A 17,244-nucleotide genomic window follows, 5' to 3' on the forward strand; every position below is an offset into this window, starting at 1 on the left:
TTTCCCCAGCACCTAGGCCACAAAAGTCTGCCTCCCCCTGTTCTGGTGTAAGGTGCCATTCATTAAAAGAACGGCCAGGTTTTGCTTGACTATCAGCTTTCTCTCTTGCTATTCTCCCCCCCACCCCATTCACATGCTCTGCTGCCTTCTCTCACTCATTTGGCCCCTCTTTGAATCTGATTTCTTCTCTTTCCTGCTGCCTTGCTTGCTCTTCCTTCCTTCTTCCATTCTTTTTACCTGGTCTTTTCTGGAGTCCCCGTTTTGGGATTGCCTGTGCATGCATCTCTTCTCTCCTGTTTCTCAATCCCACTTACCTGCATGTTCCTCACTGTTTTTTTCCCCTTGGGGTTAATGCACACCACAGTGGGTGGGGAGAGAGCTGACCACAGGAAACCTCTTTGAAATTGCAACCATAAAGTGGATGTGCCCCCCCCATGCCACAGTAAATGCTCTTTGATGTAGGTGCCTAGTGCTATATGTGGCCAACTCACCACAAAGCAGTAGAGCCAGTGTACATGGCCTATAATCACAGTGGATGCCTGAAAATGACATTTCCCCCTCTTTTCTCTCTTTATTTCCTTTTTCCTTTCTCTTTTTCTTTGTTCTCTTTCCTCTCTTTCTCCTTTTTCTTTTCTCTCTTTCCTCTTTTTCCTATTTCCTTTCTCTTTTTCTCTCTTCCCTTCTCTATCCTACTCTTCCCTCTTTAAAATTCACTTTTTCTACCTCTGTCTGATTTCCTTGATCAGGGCTACTCCACTGAAAGGAGGGTTATCAAGTAATAAGGGGGCAGGTATTTCATGTAGCAAGAAAGCAGTATCTGTGATGGCTGTGTCACGTTACCAAGCTCTGTGAAGCTTGCTTGTGTGAATGGGCTCTTGGCTGTTCATTCAGGGTCAGGTGTGACAACATAATGATCGTTTTCTGCTTCAATCGTCTTTTGCATCCCACTTGTTCCTTCATGGGATTCAGCGCAGCATGTGTGGAATTATCCTATTTTACAGCTACAGATTAAAGAGAGGATGAGGCATCATCTAGATGGAGTGGTGTGAAGCGTGACAAAATTCTCTTTTGTTGTGGTTTGTCACTTAACCTTTGGGTGATGCCCTTTTTGACTTGTCCAAAGCCATTGTGAGAGCTTCATGGGTGACCAGGATTTGAACTCAAGTCCCTCTGACTAGTCCAGCAATCTAACCACTGGAGCACATGGCTCATCTGCACCTCTATTTACAACTTCTGTCGTACAGTATGCCTGAGAGATTTCAGAGTTCCTCAGTTCTGGTTTTCTTTCTCCAAATGAAGCATTTATGTTGCTAGGTGACTGTTTTGTTTCTGATAGAAAAGCACCTCAGAATTGTATTCATCAGGAGAACACAAAAGAGCAAGACGGGAGAAAACCACCCTGAGGTATCAAACTGGAGGTACCAACCTGTAATAACCCAACGGCATCTAATATTGAAGTCAGTCATGGAATAAAATTCACAGTTCTGTTTTTCACTTCAGGGTCTCCTACTTTGATCTGATTTTAAATGGTGTGTGATGATATTGTGTTTCCTAATAAAACAGAAATTCATTCTGCTGATGTTCAAAATGTATTTTTCTCACTCCCCCCCCCCCCAATATCTGTACTGTTCTGGGTGACTCTGGTCAGGCCTGATTCACATACAGGTGTGCATTTGAGAAGCCCCAGGTGTCCAGTTAGCTTTTCTGGGCCATATCATTTAATTCCAGGCTAGAGGTACACCTCAATGTTTAGGTTGGGGGTCTAGTACAAAAGTGATGCTGTTAGAGAATCTGTGTCAATTTTAACTTTTATTGAAGCGTATCTATTACATTCTTAACACTGACCAAATCAACAAAAAAAATAATACCCTCTATTATCACTACATAGTTAGAAGAGAGCAATAACATAAGTCCATACAAGTATCTTTCCCCAAAGATAAGCAGGTCACAGGCAAGAAGGCCCTTCTGAGAAGAAGCTCCCAATTCAGTCCAGCTTCCCATATTTTTAGTTTTTAAAAATCATTTCCTAACAATACCCAGCTATCCCACTTGGTAAGGGTCACAATAATTAGCTAACTAATTATCATTTCATACATCATACAAAAGTACTGATACTTGAAATCTTAAAATAAAATAAAATAAAATAAAACCTGTTGATTTATACTCTCTACTTTTTATCTTAACAAAGTTATTTAAAATAGTGATTACAAGTTTCTAATACGTATGAATCTCCTCAACCAATACAAGAAGAAGAAGAGAAGAGATTGGATTTATACCCTGCCCTTCTCAGAGCGGCTTACAAACTCCTTTCCCCTCCCCACAACAGACACTCTGTGAGGTAGGCGGGGCTGAGAGAGCTCTTTTCAGAACTGACCTTGAGAGAACAGCTCTGACAGAACTATGGCTTGCCCAAGGTCATCCAGCAGCTGCAGGTGGAAGAGTGGGGAATCAAACCCGGTTCTCCCAGATTAGAGTCCGCACACTTAACCACTATACCAAACTACACATAACCACTATACCAAACAGCCCATCGTTGAACAATATCGTGACTCCGTGAAGTTGGACACTGCCATTCTCAGAGGCTTCTCCACCAGGGCCTCCTCTCGGTGGCTACCTGAAGAATTGAGGCAGCTGGGTTTTTTTACCAACCCATCATGCAGTTCTAGCACTGGCTCCTGGCAAACTCTGAATCAGGACAGGACATCTAGCTACTTTCATGTGGAGTAGCCCCAGATAGTGGATGGCTAGGGGAAGGGAATGCAACCGGGAGAGTTGGGGAGAGGGCAGAGCGAGAAGAGTGGCGGCAGACACCAGCAGGAAGGGAACTATTATGGCTTGGGTGCCCCATTTGTAAGTCATTTCTTCCTGTACAATTATCTAAAATACCTAAAGAATCTAAAAAAACTAGAAGAAGTCCAATATAAAAACTACCCTACCAGTGTCTGCTGGCACACAGATGATGCAGAACTGTAGATGAGGTCATACCAAGGATTCATATCAATGTTTAAAGGTCTGGGGTGATGACACTGATCGTTGCACATCAAGATAATTCAAATGGGGAGGGACAAGAATCCCCAGAATCTCCTTTCCACAGCCTCTCTTCCAGAAGGAATATGGCCTTTGCAAGCAAGGAATACCAGGGTCTCTTGCCTTGAAAACCCCACAGGATCGTCATAACTCAGCTGTGACTTCATGGGTGGGGGTGGGGGAAGCACTCCTTTGAAGCCCTCTTTTTGAAAGGTGTTACTGAAGGATACTATGATTACTGAAAAGCAGCCAAGAGGTTACATCAACAGGACTGCAAACTTCCCATTCTGACATAGGTCTTCAACCGGGGTGGATGGAGAAGATCAGCACAGTTACCACATATTTTCCTTTTGTGCTTGGGTAGGAACAAAGGATATCCAAAAACCGCAGAATACCAGCATGCTGAAGGTGATGAACTCGGCCTCATTGAAACTTGGGCAATTTTCTGGCTAGGAAAGCCACCACGAAGCTGATAAGAGCCAAGAAACCCATGTAGCCCAGGACCAGTGTTCCCTCTGAGTTATGCAGTAGCCAAATCGCTCACTTACAGCTTTAATGTCAGTAACTAACAAAGGCCCCAGTCACATGGCAAAGTTGCCGCGGGAGAGGCACGGATGGTGGGTGGATTATCCGGGCGCGATCACACCCCAACATCTGGGAAGTGGAGCGCACCCGTGGCTTACCGCCGACAATGCACGTTAAAAAACTAGTACCTCCAAGGTACTAGTAAACGTTTGCCACGGGCTGCCTCCAGACGCCCGTGGTGTGATCGCGCCGGCGTGCGGCATTCCCCTCCGGTCCCTTGTTTACCCACTGGCGCAGAGGGAAGGACCTGTGGTGTGCTACTGGCGCGTTCGATCGCGTAATCGTGGATCAAACTGCATCGGGGCAATTAGCCATGCCTCCCCCCCACGATATCCAGCCTGTGTGACCGGGACCAAAGTGTAATTTTTGCTCACAAGCCTCCACAGCTTAGAGGGAGCATTGCCCAGGACACAGTAAAACATGGCCCTTCATTACATTCTGCTGTGATCTCTTCTGTCACTGAGTGCTGTCCAAATCAGGGAATGGCAGAGAATTCCAAGCCACAGGGAACAAATGCCTGCCTAAAGACGGGCTACAAAAAGACTGGGAACACAGCCAAACCAGTAGAAGGGAGTATAAATGCTATGTACCCCTGAACTGCTCTAAAATAGAAACTTTATTAACAATACTATCAAATGTCTTAAAGACAATAAATTTAACAATCAATGTTATAACATAAACATACAACAAAAAATCGTAAATGAAACCCGGCTCATAACTTTGGACTACCCACAAAAGGAGCCATGTAGTATCAGGTCTGTTGTGTCAATGTATCATATCACAAAAAGGACAATTTCACATGATTATCATGGACCCAAAAAGGGTTCACAGTCTGGTATATAATGATCCACATAAACGGGCTCCCAACTAGATAATTTTAACAAAGGTGATCACTCAAATTTAACTACTGTGGTTGGAGAATGCAACACAACAGACACAATTGAAAAAGATCTCGAAACAAGGCCACATCCGAAATCCTTGACATTGATTCCACGGCTGCATACAGAGTCTGGAGCCACGTTATTTACGAAGATGTTACAGGTAAAGGTTTCCCTTGCTCGAAAGCCAGTTGAATCCGACTCTAGGATTGCGGTGCTCATCTCCGTTTCCAAGCTGAAGAGCCAGCGCTGTCCAAAGACATCTCTGTGGTCATGTGGCCGGCATGACTAGACACTGAGGTGCATGGAACGCTGTTACCTTCCCACCGAAGTGGTACCTATTTATCTACTTGCAATTTCTTGCTTTTGAACTGCTAGGTTGGCAGGAGCTGGGGCCAGAGATGGGAGCTCACTCCATCATGCAGCCAACCAGTCATTTCCCCACCCAGTTTCTCATCCTGGATGCAGATTTGGTGGCTGTGAAAGCCAAAACTACCACAGTGAAAAGGACTCCAAAAGTAATTTGTCAGAGAAGGCACATTGTGTTCACAGGCCTGGTGAGGAATAACAAGGGCCAGGTGTGTGAAGAACATAGGTGAGATTCTGGCTGTTGACTAGATTATTGGGTTGTTTCCACATTAGACTCACCAGTTTCTTGCCAGGGGTGGGTGAATAAAAATACACAAACTGGAACTTGGAACCTGGGTAACTGGAAATACCAGTATTTTTCAGCTCCCTGATATCTGGGTTGTCATTGCCCCCCCCCCCGAATTCCAATATTATTTGGTTTCATTATTCCCAATGGAACGCTGGAGGGCTGGAGGGGTTGGTTTTTGAGCAAATTGCACCAAAATTGCAATGAAGCTGCTGGTGCCTGTCTTTTAAATAACTGCCAAGTTTCAAATCAAGTGGATAAAAAAGTCCAGTTCTATGGCCCCCTGAACAAGGTGCCCCCAGACATCCTCCATTGTTTCTTGGGGGTGTAGGAGAAATTCCATACTTTCTCCAGGCCAAAGAATAGCCAAAGACACAAGAGCAAGCAAGGCAACCCCTGGCCAAAAGCAGACAGAACCAACAAGCCTAAAGAAGCAACAGAGAACCATGCAATCCCAGCAGAAGCACAAGACAGCATGGCAAGCCTAACAGAATGCATGTACAACCTGAGAATCCTAGCCAATATTAAACCAGAGAATCTTCTAGTTCAATTCAAATAGAAACATTGTTACAAGGTAAATTCAGAGAATCCAACCTAATGTACAATGCAAGAATCTAAGTAAATGTCAAAATAGAGAATCCACCACAAATCACAAACCAACTCACACAAAGAATACAATGTTGCAAGACCCATAGAACTAATGTCAAAGCACAGACTCTAAGTCAAATCAACCCCACAAGCTGAAACCAGGCTCTGGAAAGAAAACACTGACACAGACAGACAGCAAATTCAAGAAAAAACTGTCCTTGGAGCCTTAAAATGCTGACTCCCAATATTCCCAATTACTTCTGAATACTTCCAGGAATTTCCAGTTTTTTGTGACCCATTTCCCAGTATCCTGTAAAACCCCAGATACGATTCAGAGATCCGAATATACCTAGATCCGAATATACCTATTTTCTGGATATATACTTGGATCGGATACATCTGAGGGCACATCCCTAGTGATGGCCATATGCATAGACAACTTTAAAAAGAGATTAGACAAAATCATGGAGGATAGGTCTATCAGTGGCTACTAGCCATGGTGACTAAAAGGAATCTCCATGTTCAGAGGTAGTAAACCTCTGTACCAGGAAGCTACATCAATGGAATGTCTCAGCCTCTATGCCCTGCTATTAGACCTCCAGAGGAACTGCTTGGCCACTGTGTGAGACAGGATGCTGAACTAGATGAAGCACTGCTCGGATACAGCAGGGCTCTTCTTGAGTTCTTCTGTTCAGTACAGTACCAGCACTTGCTCCATTCTCCCCCCTCCCACACAAACACACATTTCCTCCTATCAGATCCTCAGGTGCTGGTGGGCAAAAGATTGGGATTGTTAACCACATAGAATCTAGGAAAATGTGTTATTCACAGTTCAAAATGAACCTTGGAACTGTGTGAAATGGTCAGCTTCTGTGCCACAAAGCAGCTTAATGCTCATGCATACTTGTTTAGAGAAGGGCTGAACCTGGAAAGGGGCCAATCACAGAATTATACTAAGGCACCTTAAGAGGACCCTGACTTGGATAGCCCAGATTAGTCTCAATTTTGGAAACTAAGCAGGGTTGGCCCTGCTTAGTATTTGAATGGGAGACCACCATGGAAGCCCAAGGTCCCTACAAAGAGGCAGGCAATGGCAATGGCAAACCACCTCTGAACATCTACTTGCCTTGAAAACCCTACGGAGTCACCATAAATCGGCCATGATGGAAACAAAAACAACAGTAATCCCAAAAGACAAAATAAGGATAATAATTACCTGGAGTAGGTAACACAAGAATAAAAATTGTCCCTGTTAAATAGGAACAGTCGATATTTTCTAGGGTGAAGGCAATTTACGTTTATTTATATACTTCTTTTTTAGGCTGACGGATGCTTTTATTTATTGTTTAATGGCAACGACCCTTGCAACAAGTTCAGCCACAGCTCTAACAACGTCCTGGCTTGAGAAGGAACTCATCCAACACTAACAGCCATTTCCCTAATTTTGTACACCGCCGGTCTCGCGCTCGCTTTCCAATCATCGCCCTTCAGCAACGCTCGTGATTGGCCGAGAGCCGCGCGCACGCGACCAGAAGAGTGGCCATTGGCTGCTTCTAGTTTACATTAAAGGGGGTAAAAGAGGACAAGAGGACAGGAAGACCAGATTCATAGTGGCAGGGAAAACACAGTTCACATGACGAGCAGCCTAAACTTCCGGTCTTAAATTGAAAGCCCTCTACTCCGGAGGACGGCGGAAGACAAGGGGGCCTGGCGAGATGGGGTCGCGAAGAGTCGGAACCGGGAGTGGCGTCGCTCTAAGCGTTGGGTCTCTATGGTCAAAACCCCTCTATCCTTTGCATAGGAAGTTAGAAGAGCGGAGAGCAGCCGTTCGGTTTCAGGCCAGGCGTTGAGAGAGTGTGCCGTGTTAATCTCTCTTTTAAAACAAAAAAAATAAATCTCAGTGCCCAATGATTTCAGGTTGTAGAAAGAAACTACCAATAATAACAATAATTAATTAATTAATTAATAAAAAGGTAAAGGTTTCCCTTGCCCGAAAGCCAGTCACTAATCATCAAATCTTTGGGAAGGGGATTGGTCAGGCTGCCGGTCTCGCGACAGCGGGAAGCCTCGCCCGCGTCCGTGCTTCTCGCGAGAGGAGCAGGCGACTTCCTTTTCCTAGGCAGCCTCGGAAGCCGCGTCGGCGGGGCTCTCTGAGCGATGGGAGTGGGGAGGTGAGCATCCGCGGGCTTCCCTGAGCCGCTTCCCATCCGGCGCGGAGGCTCCTTAGTCCTCGAGCCGGTTCCTGCCCTTTCCCTTCCCGCGGGGAAGCCGGAGAGGAGCTGCCGTTTTTGTAGCTCCGCCCCCCCTCGCGCGCTGGGCATCCCCTCCCCCCCCTCCTCCTCCCTGGGCGGTTTGGAACTCTGGTCCGGACCTTGGAAACTGCTTCTGTGTCCGGCCAGGTTATCGGTGCCTCCAGCTTCACGTGGACCCCCGGCTGGTCGCAGCCTCTCGTGGTCTCGGGCGGGAGAAACTCCTTGCCCAGGATCTGCTCCCGACCAGGGTTGACCCTGTGGGTTTATGCGTGTGCGTCAAGTAGCCGTTTGTCTCGTTTTACTCGAGATGGTCTACTCTGGCTGGCAGTGGCTCTCCAGGGTCTCGCGTAGAGATCTCGCACGCCACCTGCTCCTTGGGAGTCTCTTGAGATGCCCAAGGTTAGACCTAGAAGCCTGTGCATGTCAGTTGTATGGTTGTATGTATTTAGTGCCTTTACAGAAAATAAAAACAATCGGTCTTTCCTCCAATGAGGCCAGTGCAGCACGTGTGGGTCTTTACTTCTCCATTTTATCCTGTGAGGTTGGTTAGGCTGAGAGACTGTGGCCCTGGGCCACCCAGTGACCTCAGCAGGTAGAGGTTCAAACTCGGAGCCAGTGCAGTGTAGTGGAGGTGTCGAACTCATTCATCACAAGGGCCAGATCTGACATAAATGTCACTTTGTCAGGCCGGGCCATCTGTGCCATAAAACATAATACTGGGTGCCGGAGAAATAAACTGTATACATGACAGCAGCTGTTAAGCTCTGAGTTGGTGTATCCTCACTGAAAGGCCCCCGGGGCTGGGAGGGAGGTGCAGAGGAAAACCCACATGAGTGGACTGGAGAGCCAGAAGCACAGCCCTGGGCAGACACTCCCACACTGCTTGACCGCTGCAGACAAGGCTGTTCCGCCATGCTGAAGCCACAATCGGAGTGGCTCCCCCCACTCCCCCCAGCAGTCTCCTGTTTCCTCCCTTGCACTAGTTGCTCGCAGTCCCCATAAGAGCCCTGGATGGGGCGGTTCTGGCTTCCAGGCCAGAGTGTCAGACCTGTCAGAGTGTCTGGCTTCCAGGTTTGAGTGTCAGACCAGGATTTGGGAGACCCACTCATGCCATGGAAGCTTGCTGGGTGACCTTGGGCCAGTCACACACACTCTGCCTAACTCACTTCACAGGGTTATTGTTGTGAGGATAAAATGGAGGCAAAGAGAACAAGGTAAGCTGTTTTGGGTTGCCATTGGGGAGGAAGGTGGGGTATAAATGAAGGAAATAAATAAAACAAGGTCCTAGTCCAACAATAGATTCAGGTGGGGCAGCTGTGTTGGTCTGAAGCAGCAGAAGAAAGTTTGAGTCCAGTGGCACCTTTAAGACCAATAAAGTTTTATTCAAGGTACAAGCTTTATTCAAGGTATAAGCTGGTAAATGGAAGTTGTCAGTCCATACATATACGGTGAGCAGTAAATTAGCATACAGCATAAAGATGTTTAACAGATGTTTTACCGCTTCATTTACTGCTCACCAGGAGAAGCTGAGTTGCCTAAGCGAGGCTGTGGATGTTCTATGGAAGTGCAGGAAACTCTCATTGTGTGCTGCTTGGTACAGAATTAATCCACCTGCCAAAGTTGATTTCTCAAAAGGACTTGAAATTGCACAGGGATTGCCTAGTTTGATGTAGTGGTTAAGTGTGTGGACTCTAAACTGGGAGAACTGGGTTTGATTCCCCACTCCTCCACTTGCAGCTGCTGGATGACCTTCGGTGAGCCATAGTTCTGTCAGAGCTGTTCTCTCAAGGACAGTTCTCTCTGAGCTCTCTCAGCCCCACCTACCTCACAGGGTGTCTGTTATGGGGAGGGGGAGGGAAAGGAGATTGTAAGCCGCTCTGAGACTCTGAGTGAAGGGCAGGGTATAAATCCAATCTCTTCCTCTTCTAGTGGAATCTCAGGAGCCATGGGGGGGGGGGGAAGAGAGTTAGGGTAAATCTGTGGTCAGAGTGTTGGCTGTGGGGGGAAAGTAAGATCCAAGTTCAGATGCCTTGCATAAAACTCACTGCGTGGCTTTGGGCCAGGGGCCGTGTCTTGGCCTAACCTCCTCACGGAATTGTAGATGGTGGGGGGGGGGCAAGGTAAATACGCAATTGAAAATATGTTTCTGTTAGTCTTGGGGTAGAACTCCACAACCCTTTGTAGCAGTTTATCCTGTCTCCAAACAAAATTATAATTACTTAGGCACAGCATGCAGACTGGACGTTTACATACACCAGTTGCAGAAGTTAGCTCATCGGGTCACAGAATCTATGTTAGCAGTGCAGGATTTGAAAGCTCTCTTAGCACAGAGAACCCACAGCGTCTGGCGCTTCCACATAGCTGCCTTGCGTTGTTTCTTCAGGCCAAGCGATAGCTGCTTCTGTAACTTCACCTGAACCCTTGGGGTAGAGCCCATTCTAATGCCCTGCTTTCTCTTGCAGATGCCCCGTCACTGCTCTGCCACTGGCTGCTGCACCCGTGACACTCCCGAGACCCGCAACCGTGGCATTTCCTTCCATCGGTGAGTGTTAGCATCATCCTGCCCCTTCCCTTTTCAGAATTCTGATTAGCGGAATCCTTTGAATTGAGCAGTTGGGCGGGACTACTCCGCAGAGAGCACCACATCTTAAACTGTCCACATTCTTCCACATCTCTGTCCTCACTTTTATGTGATCTGATGGTCAGACGGATCTGTAGAGCAAGGGAGGCCCAGGGGAGGCTGAGAGCCAGGGTTGCCTAGTGGTCAGAGTGTCAGCCTGGGATCTGGGAGGACCAGGTTTGAGTCCCCACCGTGCCATGAAATTGGCTGGGTGGCCTTAGGTGGGTCATGGTGTCTCAGCTTAATCCGCTTCACAGGGCTGTTGTGAAGATGAAATGGAGTGCAATCCTGAGTTTTTTGGAGGCCAGGCAGGGTAAAAATGCATTATTTAGATAGGTTCCTGTTGTGAATTCTTGGTTGTCCACTTAGAAATCCAACCTTTATTCCCTAGAGACAATTCCTGGAAACTAACTTTTTACTCTATGGTAGAACCTCTTCAGCACCACCCCCAACTACTCCCCTCCCTTTCCTCTGCTTCCCCACCCTCTAACAGGACCTGGGTTCTGATCACTTGCTTCCAATTAACAGTGTTGAAGTTACTGGCCCACAAAAGGTTGCGTTAGTCCACCTCCTCATACCTATGAACCATGTTGGTATGCCAAAGGCATGGAAGAGCCAGCCTGCTGTCCTCTCGTTGGTCATTTGGAGTCAGTTTTTGGTTGCTGGCAGCCGTCACTCTTTCATGCGCCTCTTGGACTCCCAATAGCTGTCAAGCATATGCAGTGCATGGCTCCATATTCGTGCCCCTAGCTTCCTAACTCTGATTTCTATGCTTTTCCCCATCTTTGACTTTTACCTCCCTAAACCCTGCCTCCCAAAATTACTGTTAGCTGAAAAGCCAAATCTGGAACGTAGAAAAAAATTAAAGCAAAGTAGCTGCAAATATTTGGGGAAAAGATAGGACTTTTGCCGGCGTGACACAGCAGGCTTCTGGGCGTGGGCTTTTCAGATAGATGTGGTATATTGCCTTCCACCCCTTGCCTGCATCTTCATTCACTCTCCTTCTGTTGCTACTCTAGTACTATCTTGGCCACCAAAATGTCTTGCTGGCTTGTTTGAAAGGGCCGTGCTAGTGCTATGATTCTCTTTTCAGTGGAGGGCAGAGCATTGAGTACTGTGAGGGACTGAGGTTGGGGGGCTGGACAGAATTGAATTAATCACTAGTCTACTCGTAGGTACAGGAAAACGTCTGGGCTGAGTTTTCAGGCAGATTTTCTTGAGGCTGAGGGCGTCCATCATCTTGCCTGTTGCATTATATTCTTGGTAGACTAATTGTGGTTCCTCTCATGTGTGTTCGTGCAGACTGCCGAAGGACAACCCCCGGCGAGCCATGTGGCTGGAGAACTGTCGCCGGAAGGACATGAGCGGCCAGGGTCTCTGGGACCCTGCCTCCAAGTATGTTTACTTTTGCTCCAAGCACTTTGAGAAGACTTGCTTTGAACTGGTGGGCACCAGGTAGGTAATTGGTGTCTGATGGGGCCTGGATTAAAAAAAAAAAAAGTGGTTATCTACAGTCGCTGTTTGGCAGTGGTGAGGAAACTGCTGGGAAATCAGGCCCAACGGCAGCCTTTGACTTTTGAAAGAGTTCTCGCTGAGAGCATAAAACTGTGTCTGAAGGCAGGAAACCAAAACAAACTTTGAAGGCCAGGAAGAACCTTCAGTCTGCTTGGATTACGTAAGGATGAGACATGTCTACTTGGTGATACCGTATCTTTGTAGGGTAGATATCAGCATATATGCAAAAAAGATCGATCTTGATCAATCTAAATCGGAAGTCAAGAGGATTTGTGTCACACTGTGGTCGTGCCTTGTTGACGGGCCAGGTTTCTACCGAGCTTGAGGATGTACTTCTTTATTATTTCAATTTATATCCTGGCCTCCCCACAAGCGGGCTCAGGGTGAGCTCACAACAATAAATTCAATACAATCTTAAAATGATTCAGTCAGATAATACATAACAGTATTAAACCAACACAATAAAACCAATTTAAGACATTTAAAAGTGGGCAGTGCAGTATATTCTGTTTCAGTTCTTACAGCTGGGAAATGAGTGGGCCAGCACCAAGCCATAATGGTCTCATGCACCAGCTATAGGGAAGCCAGCTGGTCGATGCCTGCTGCCTCACCCAAAGGCACAGACTGGTGTGTTTGTGTGCTTGCTGTATAATGGGGTTGTTGCCGTGGTCTTTTGAGGGAGAGAACGAGGATCGACGAAGCAACACAGGCTGCAGTCTCAGGCCTATTTACTTTGGACCCAGAACACACAAAGGGGTAGAGATCTGGGCAAAGAGGATTGATTTATGAAATTTCTACCTCATCATTTTATTGAAATAGCATTCACAACTAAAAGACAACAATAATACAAAAGACCATTTATTTCTTCCACTAATTGCAGAAAAGAAACAACCTTTTATTTAGCAACGGGCGGGAGGGCGGGATATAAATCCAAAAATAAATAAATAAAAATAAAGGCTAGTCATTTCAAAACCCAGCAGGAGAAGAAATAGCAGGGGATTGGTTGTGATCAAAAGTCATCTAACGCTTTTGGAAGCAGAGCTGTTGTGACAGATTTCTGGAGGGCCAGGAGGGAAGGAATAAGACTGGGGTCCCTGGGTCAGAGTTTTAGAGCTGAAGAAGCCCACCAGCCTCTCCTCAGTTAAAGCAGAATGCAACTGGTCAGCTGTAGGTGTGCAGCCAGCTCATCCCAGGGTCCCACAGCTCACGCAAAACCTCACCCTCCTGTACCATGATCCACAGTTGAGAAGAATGCTGACTAGTAGCAACAGCCTGTGTATCTTGCTGCTTCCTTCCTAGTGGTTACCATCGGCTCAAGGAAGGCGCTGTCCCCACTATATTTGAGCTTCATGCCAAGCCGCGGCGGAAATCAAAACTAGGCAACTCCAGACTTGCAAGGCGCCAGCAGAAGCAGAGGTGAGCTGTTGCCTTTGTGACTTTATCTTGCATTGCCCTGTCTCCTGCCTTTGTAGCTTCTCCACCACGCATGACAATAGGCTTGGGACAGAGGTCTGTTTGTGGGGAAGCATTGGGCCGAGGGGCAGAGCAAGAAAGGGAGGGAGATGGCTGACACGGTACATATAGCTCAATACTTAGAAATGGGACTGTAATGCTGGAGGGGTGGCAGTGAGGCTCAATTAGATCTGCAGATGGATTCCATAGGTGCAGAGAAAGTTGCAGTATATGCGGTGTAAGTTGCAGTATATTGCATTTCATCCTCAGAGAGCCTTGCAAGGCAGTAAAATCTCAATTTGCCCAAGGCCACCCAAAGAGCTTCCTGAGCTCCCTGTATCCCTGTCCAGTGCTGCCTCCACTGGTCCATGCTGGAGAAAGCATGCAGCCTTTGCCATCAGCACTGCTTTTCTTGCTTTTGTTCTTGGTCCACACTCGTCGCTGCTTTTGTAGCGTGGAACAGATCATCCCCCACCTGCCCACCTGACCATGGTTCTCTTCCCTTCCCTACAGCTGCAGCCCTTGCCCAGAGGAGGAGTCGACCCCGTCGTCCATGGACATCTCGTGCTTCCCCGTGCAAGAGCTCCCGAGCCCCGTGGCCACTCCCACCAGCGGGGAGCCCCGAAGCCAGCCCGTGCTTCCCGGGCCAGAGCCAGAAAGCCTGGCCCCCCTCTCAGACATTCCCCCGGACCAGTCGCCGGCTGCCACAGGGCAGGAGGAAGCCTCTCCCTCTCCGGCCCTCCCTGAGCCAGTGGGGGATCCCTCCCATCCCGTTTCCCTCTCCCTCTACATGCTACGCCTCCCTCCCCCAGCCGGGGCCTACATCCAGAACGAGCACAGCTACCAGGTGGGCAGCGCCTTGCTGTGGAAGCGGCGAGCCGAGGCAGCCCTCGACGCTTTGGGCAAAGCTCAGCGGCAGCTGCAGGCCTGCCGGCGCCGTGAGCAGCGACTCCGCCTGCGCATCTGCGAGCTGCAGCGTGAACGGCGGCCACACGGTGCCGACGCCCACCGGCGGCTGAAGGAACACTTGGAGGTCTTTGAACTGCAACTACTCAACGACCTAGAGTGACTCTGGATGGATGGCGGCTAACCTTTCCCCCTGTTGGGCACCGTCTCAGCCGTCGGCTGCATGACTGTTTCCCTTGGCCAAACCATGTGTCGAGCAGCTTTGAGGTCCTCCTAACCGGCCCGCTGCTTGGCACTCACCCTCCTCTCCCCCGTCACCATTTATGTTTACTTGGTGTCTGTAAATAAAGATTGTTTTGTACGACTGGCTTCCCCCATCTCAGGGGAAAGACAATTTGGGTTGCTTGTAAATAGATCCAGGGTAGCACTTACAGGCAGACTGTGTGTACAGCTGAAGTAACAGGCAAGGAAGCCATGATGTTTCCAGCACCTAAGAGCCTCTCTAGATGTTCTGTTTGGTTTGCCCTGTGTGAGGAGTTCCAGCATTCTCAGCCTGGTGAAATTTTTGAAGGATCTCCTCCTATCAAGGGGGATAAAAAATCACACGTATGCAGTGGCAAAGGAGCAGCTGGCTGTCTTGCTCCATCTGTTCCCTTTCTCTTTTTCGCAGCTAATTTTCTTTCTTCCTTTGCCCTCCCAATTCTTTGGGCAAACTGGTTGCCCAAATGAGCAAGGAGGAGAGAGAAATAACTAGTAGTTCCTGCTTCCCTGCATGTGGCTCCTGTCCCTTCCAGACTCCTCAGCCTGTTAATTCTGCCTGCTCAACCTTATCTATAAGGGCCCGGAAATAGTGGGTAGGAGATGAACCTTTCTTTTTGTATCGGAGTCTTCATACTTGCTGCCCAGGGAGCCCATCGTCTCCATACAAGGACGCATCCATACAAGGACGTCATGGGGCACCGCAGGTTAACACTTTAGCTGATCAGTTGGCATTGTACGTATGGTATAAGTAAGAACAGAGCTGCCCTAGAGGTGGCAGTGCCTTCTGGCAAGTAGTTTAGCAGATCTGTTCAGACAGCTTTAATCAGTGAGTCAAACTGTGCTTAAAGGGAATTGATGGTAAATGAAGCAAAATTTACCCAGCGGAGGAAGTTAGGTCTGGGCTTTGCATAGAGAAGAGTGAGGATGCAAAATCCGCTGCAAGAAGAAAAGTAGCACAACACAGAAAGGCTCTCATGTAGCTTGGTTTCTGCAGACAGTTATTTCTTTACACTATTTATAATCCGCCTTTCTCACTGGGACTCATGGGGCACCGAGTGAGACGTTACAGCCAACAAGACGGGACATTCAATAAACAATGAAATGGGATTTGGGTTGTAGAACCAACCAGAAGCCTAAAATCAGAGCTGAATGCAAAGCATACCACTAAATGATGCAAAGTGATACAATATAATCTAAATGCACAGCAAACTATACACAGAAGTACAGACCTCAGTCCCCAATAATTTATCCAGGTAACTGAAGCCGCCTGTGTGGAGCTACCCTATCGGTAATGCCGTCTCCTGCAATCGTTCAGTGGATGCTGCTGCCCCACAGTGCTGGCTGGACAGGACAGACTTAGGTCAGTGACTCCAGAACCCCTGAGACTCCCGACTACCTGCCCAAGGATTAAGTTTGGCTCTGGGGTACAAGTGGTAGCTGAGTCCCAAGCCATTTGTTGAAGAAGAGATTGGATTTATACCCTGCCCTCCACTACCCGAAGAAGTCTCTGAGTGGCTTACAAATTCCTTTCCCTTCCCCTCCCGACAACAGACACCCCGTGAGGTAGGTGGGACAGAGAGCTCTCTCTCGAGAACTGCTCTGAGAGAACTTGTGACTGACCCAAAGTCACACCAGCAGCTGCATGTGAAGATGTGGGGAATCAAACCCGGTTCTCCCAGATCAGAGTCCGGGCTCCTAACCACTGCACCAGACTGTTGTAGTGCTCAGATTTGTTCCATGTGCTTTGATTTTCAGCCCTGCTGTGTTCCTGCTGCCATTTTAACAGCTTGCACGAGGGTAAAGATTAGTTAGCTGATGGTGTATTTCTGCAATCTCTTGTAGTCTTGGCAGGGCAGATCAAAGCAGCATTCCCCTGCTCTCTTAAGTGGTTCAGGTAGAGCAAGAAATCCACTCTGAGATGCTGGTTAATACTGAACCCCTTCTTGCCTCCAGTCTCTCCTTAGTCAAGTACTTGCATTTATTTTTGTTGCCAATTTTGATCCACTCACCTGACCTGTGAAAGGCTACTGAGTTCCTCTCAACCGAGTCCTCGGAACTATCATGGCAGGATGACACGCAGCTAGTATGGATATCTATTTACGTTATTTATAGTCCACCTTTCTCACTGGGACTCAAGGCGGATCGCACGGAGCGAGTCAATGCAGTCAACAGGATGGGACAGCCAGTAGACAATGCAGGAGGATTTGGATGGTAAAAATCTGGAACCAACCAGAAATCTGAACACAAAACATAAGTATTGACATGACATGTTAAAGCGATGCGAAAATTACATTGTAGGATCCTACGTAAAGCAACATACAGTATGAGCTATACACAGTAACATAAATCACAGTCCTTAACTCTCTACTCAAGTAGCTTTCTGGACCTTTTTTTTTTTGGTTACAGTACAACCTTATCACCTGTGTAGAAAAGCCCTCTTGAATAATGCTCAAGTTAGTGTATTTACGGAGCTGCGGTGGCTCAAGTGGTTAAGATGCTGAACTG

The 17,244-nt window shown here is 47.7% G+C and overlaps 1 protein-coding gene across 2 annotated transcripts; it reads left to right on the forward strand.

Moving 5' to 3' along the window:
* The first annotated feature begins 7,837 nt into the window (after window positions 1–7,837).
* Window positions 7,838–14,841, forward strand: THAP7 (THAP domain containing 7). 2 transcript variants are annotated; one of them, XM_015417242.1, is made up of 5 exons: window positions 7,838–7,904; window positions 10,448–10,527; window positions 11,908–12,060; window positions 13,420–13,536; window positions 14,086–14,841. In XM_015417242.1, the coding sequence occupies exons 2-5, from the start codon at window positions 10,448–10,450 to the stop codon at window positions 14,639–14,641; spliced, it is 906 nt and encodes a 301-aa protein (XP_015272728.1). In that variant the 5' UTR covers window positions 7,838–7,904; the 3' UTR covers window positions 14,642–14,841. The 2 variants fall into 2 exon arrangements, with proteins under 2 accessions (XP_015272728.1, XP_015272729.1); XM_015417243.1 differs by having other exon boundaries at window positions 11,908–12,000.
* The last annotated feature ends 2,403 nt before the right edge of the window (window positions 14,842–17,244 follow it).

The sequence above is a fragment of the Gekko japonicus genome, unplaced genomic scaffold (genome assembly GCF_001447785.1).
Source record: "Gekko japonicus isolate JY-2015 unplaced genomic scaffold, Gekko_japonicus_V1.1 scaffold1621, whole genome shotgun sequence".
NCBI lineage: Eukaryota > Metazoa > Chordata > Lepidosauria > Squamata > Gekkonidae > Gekko > Gekko japonicus.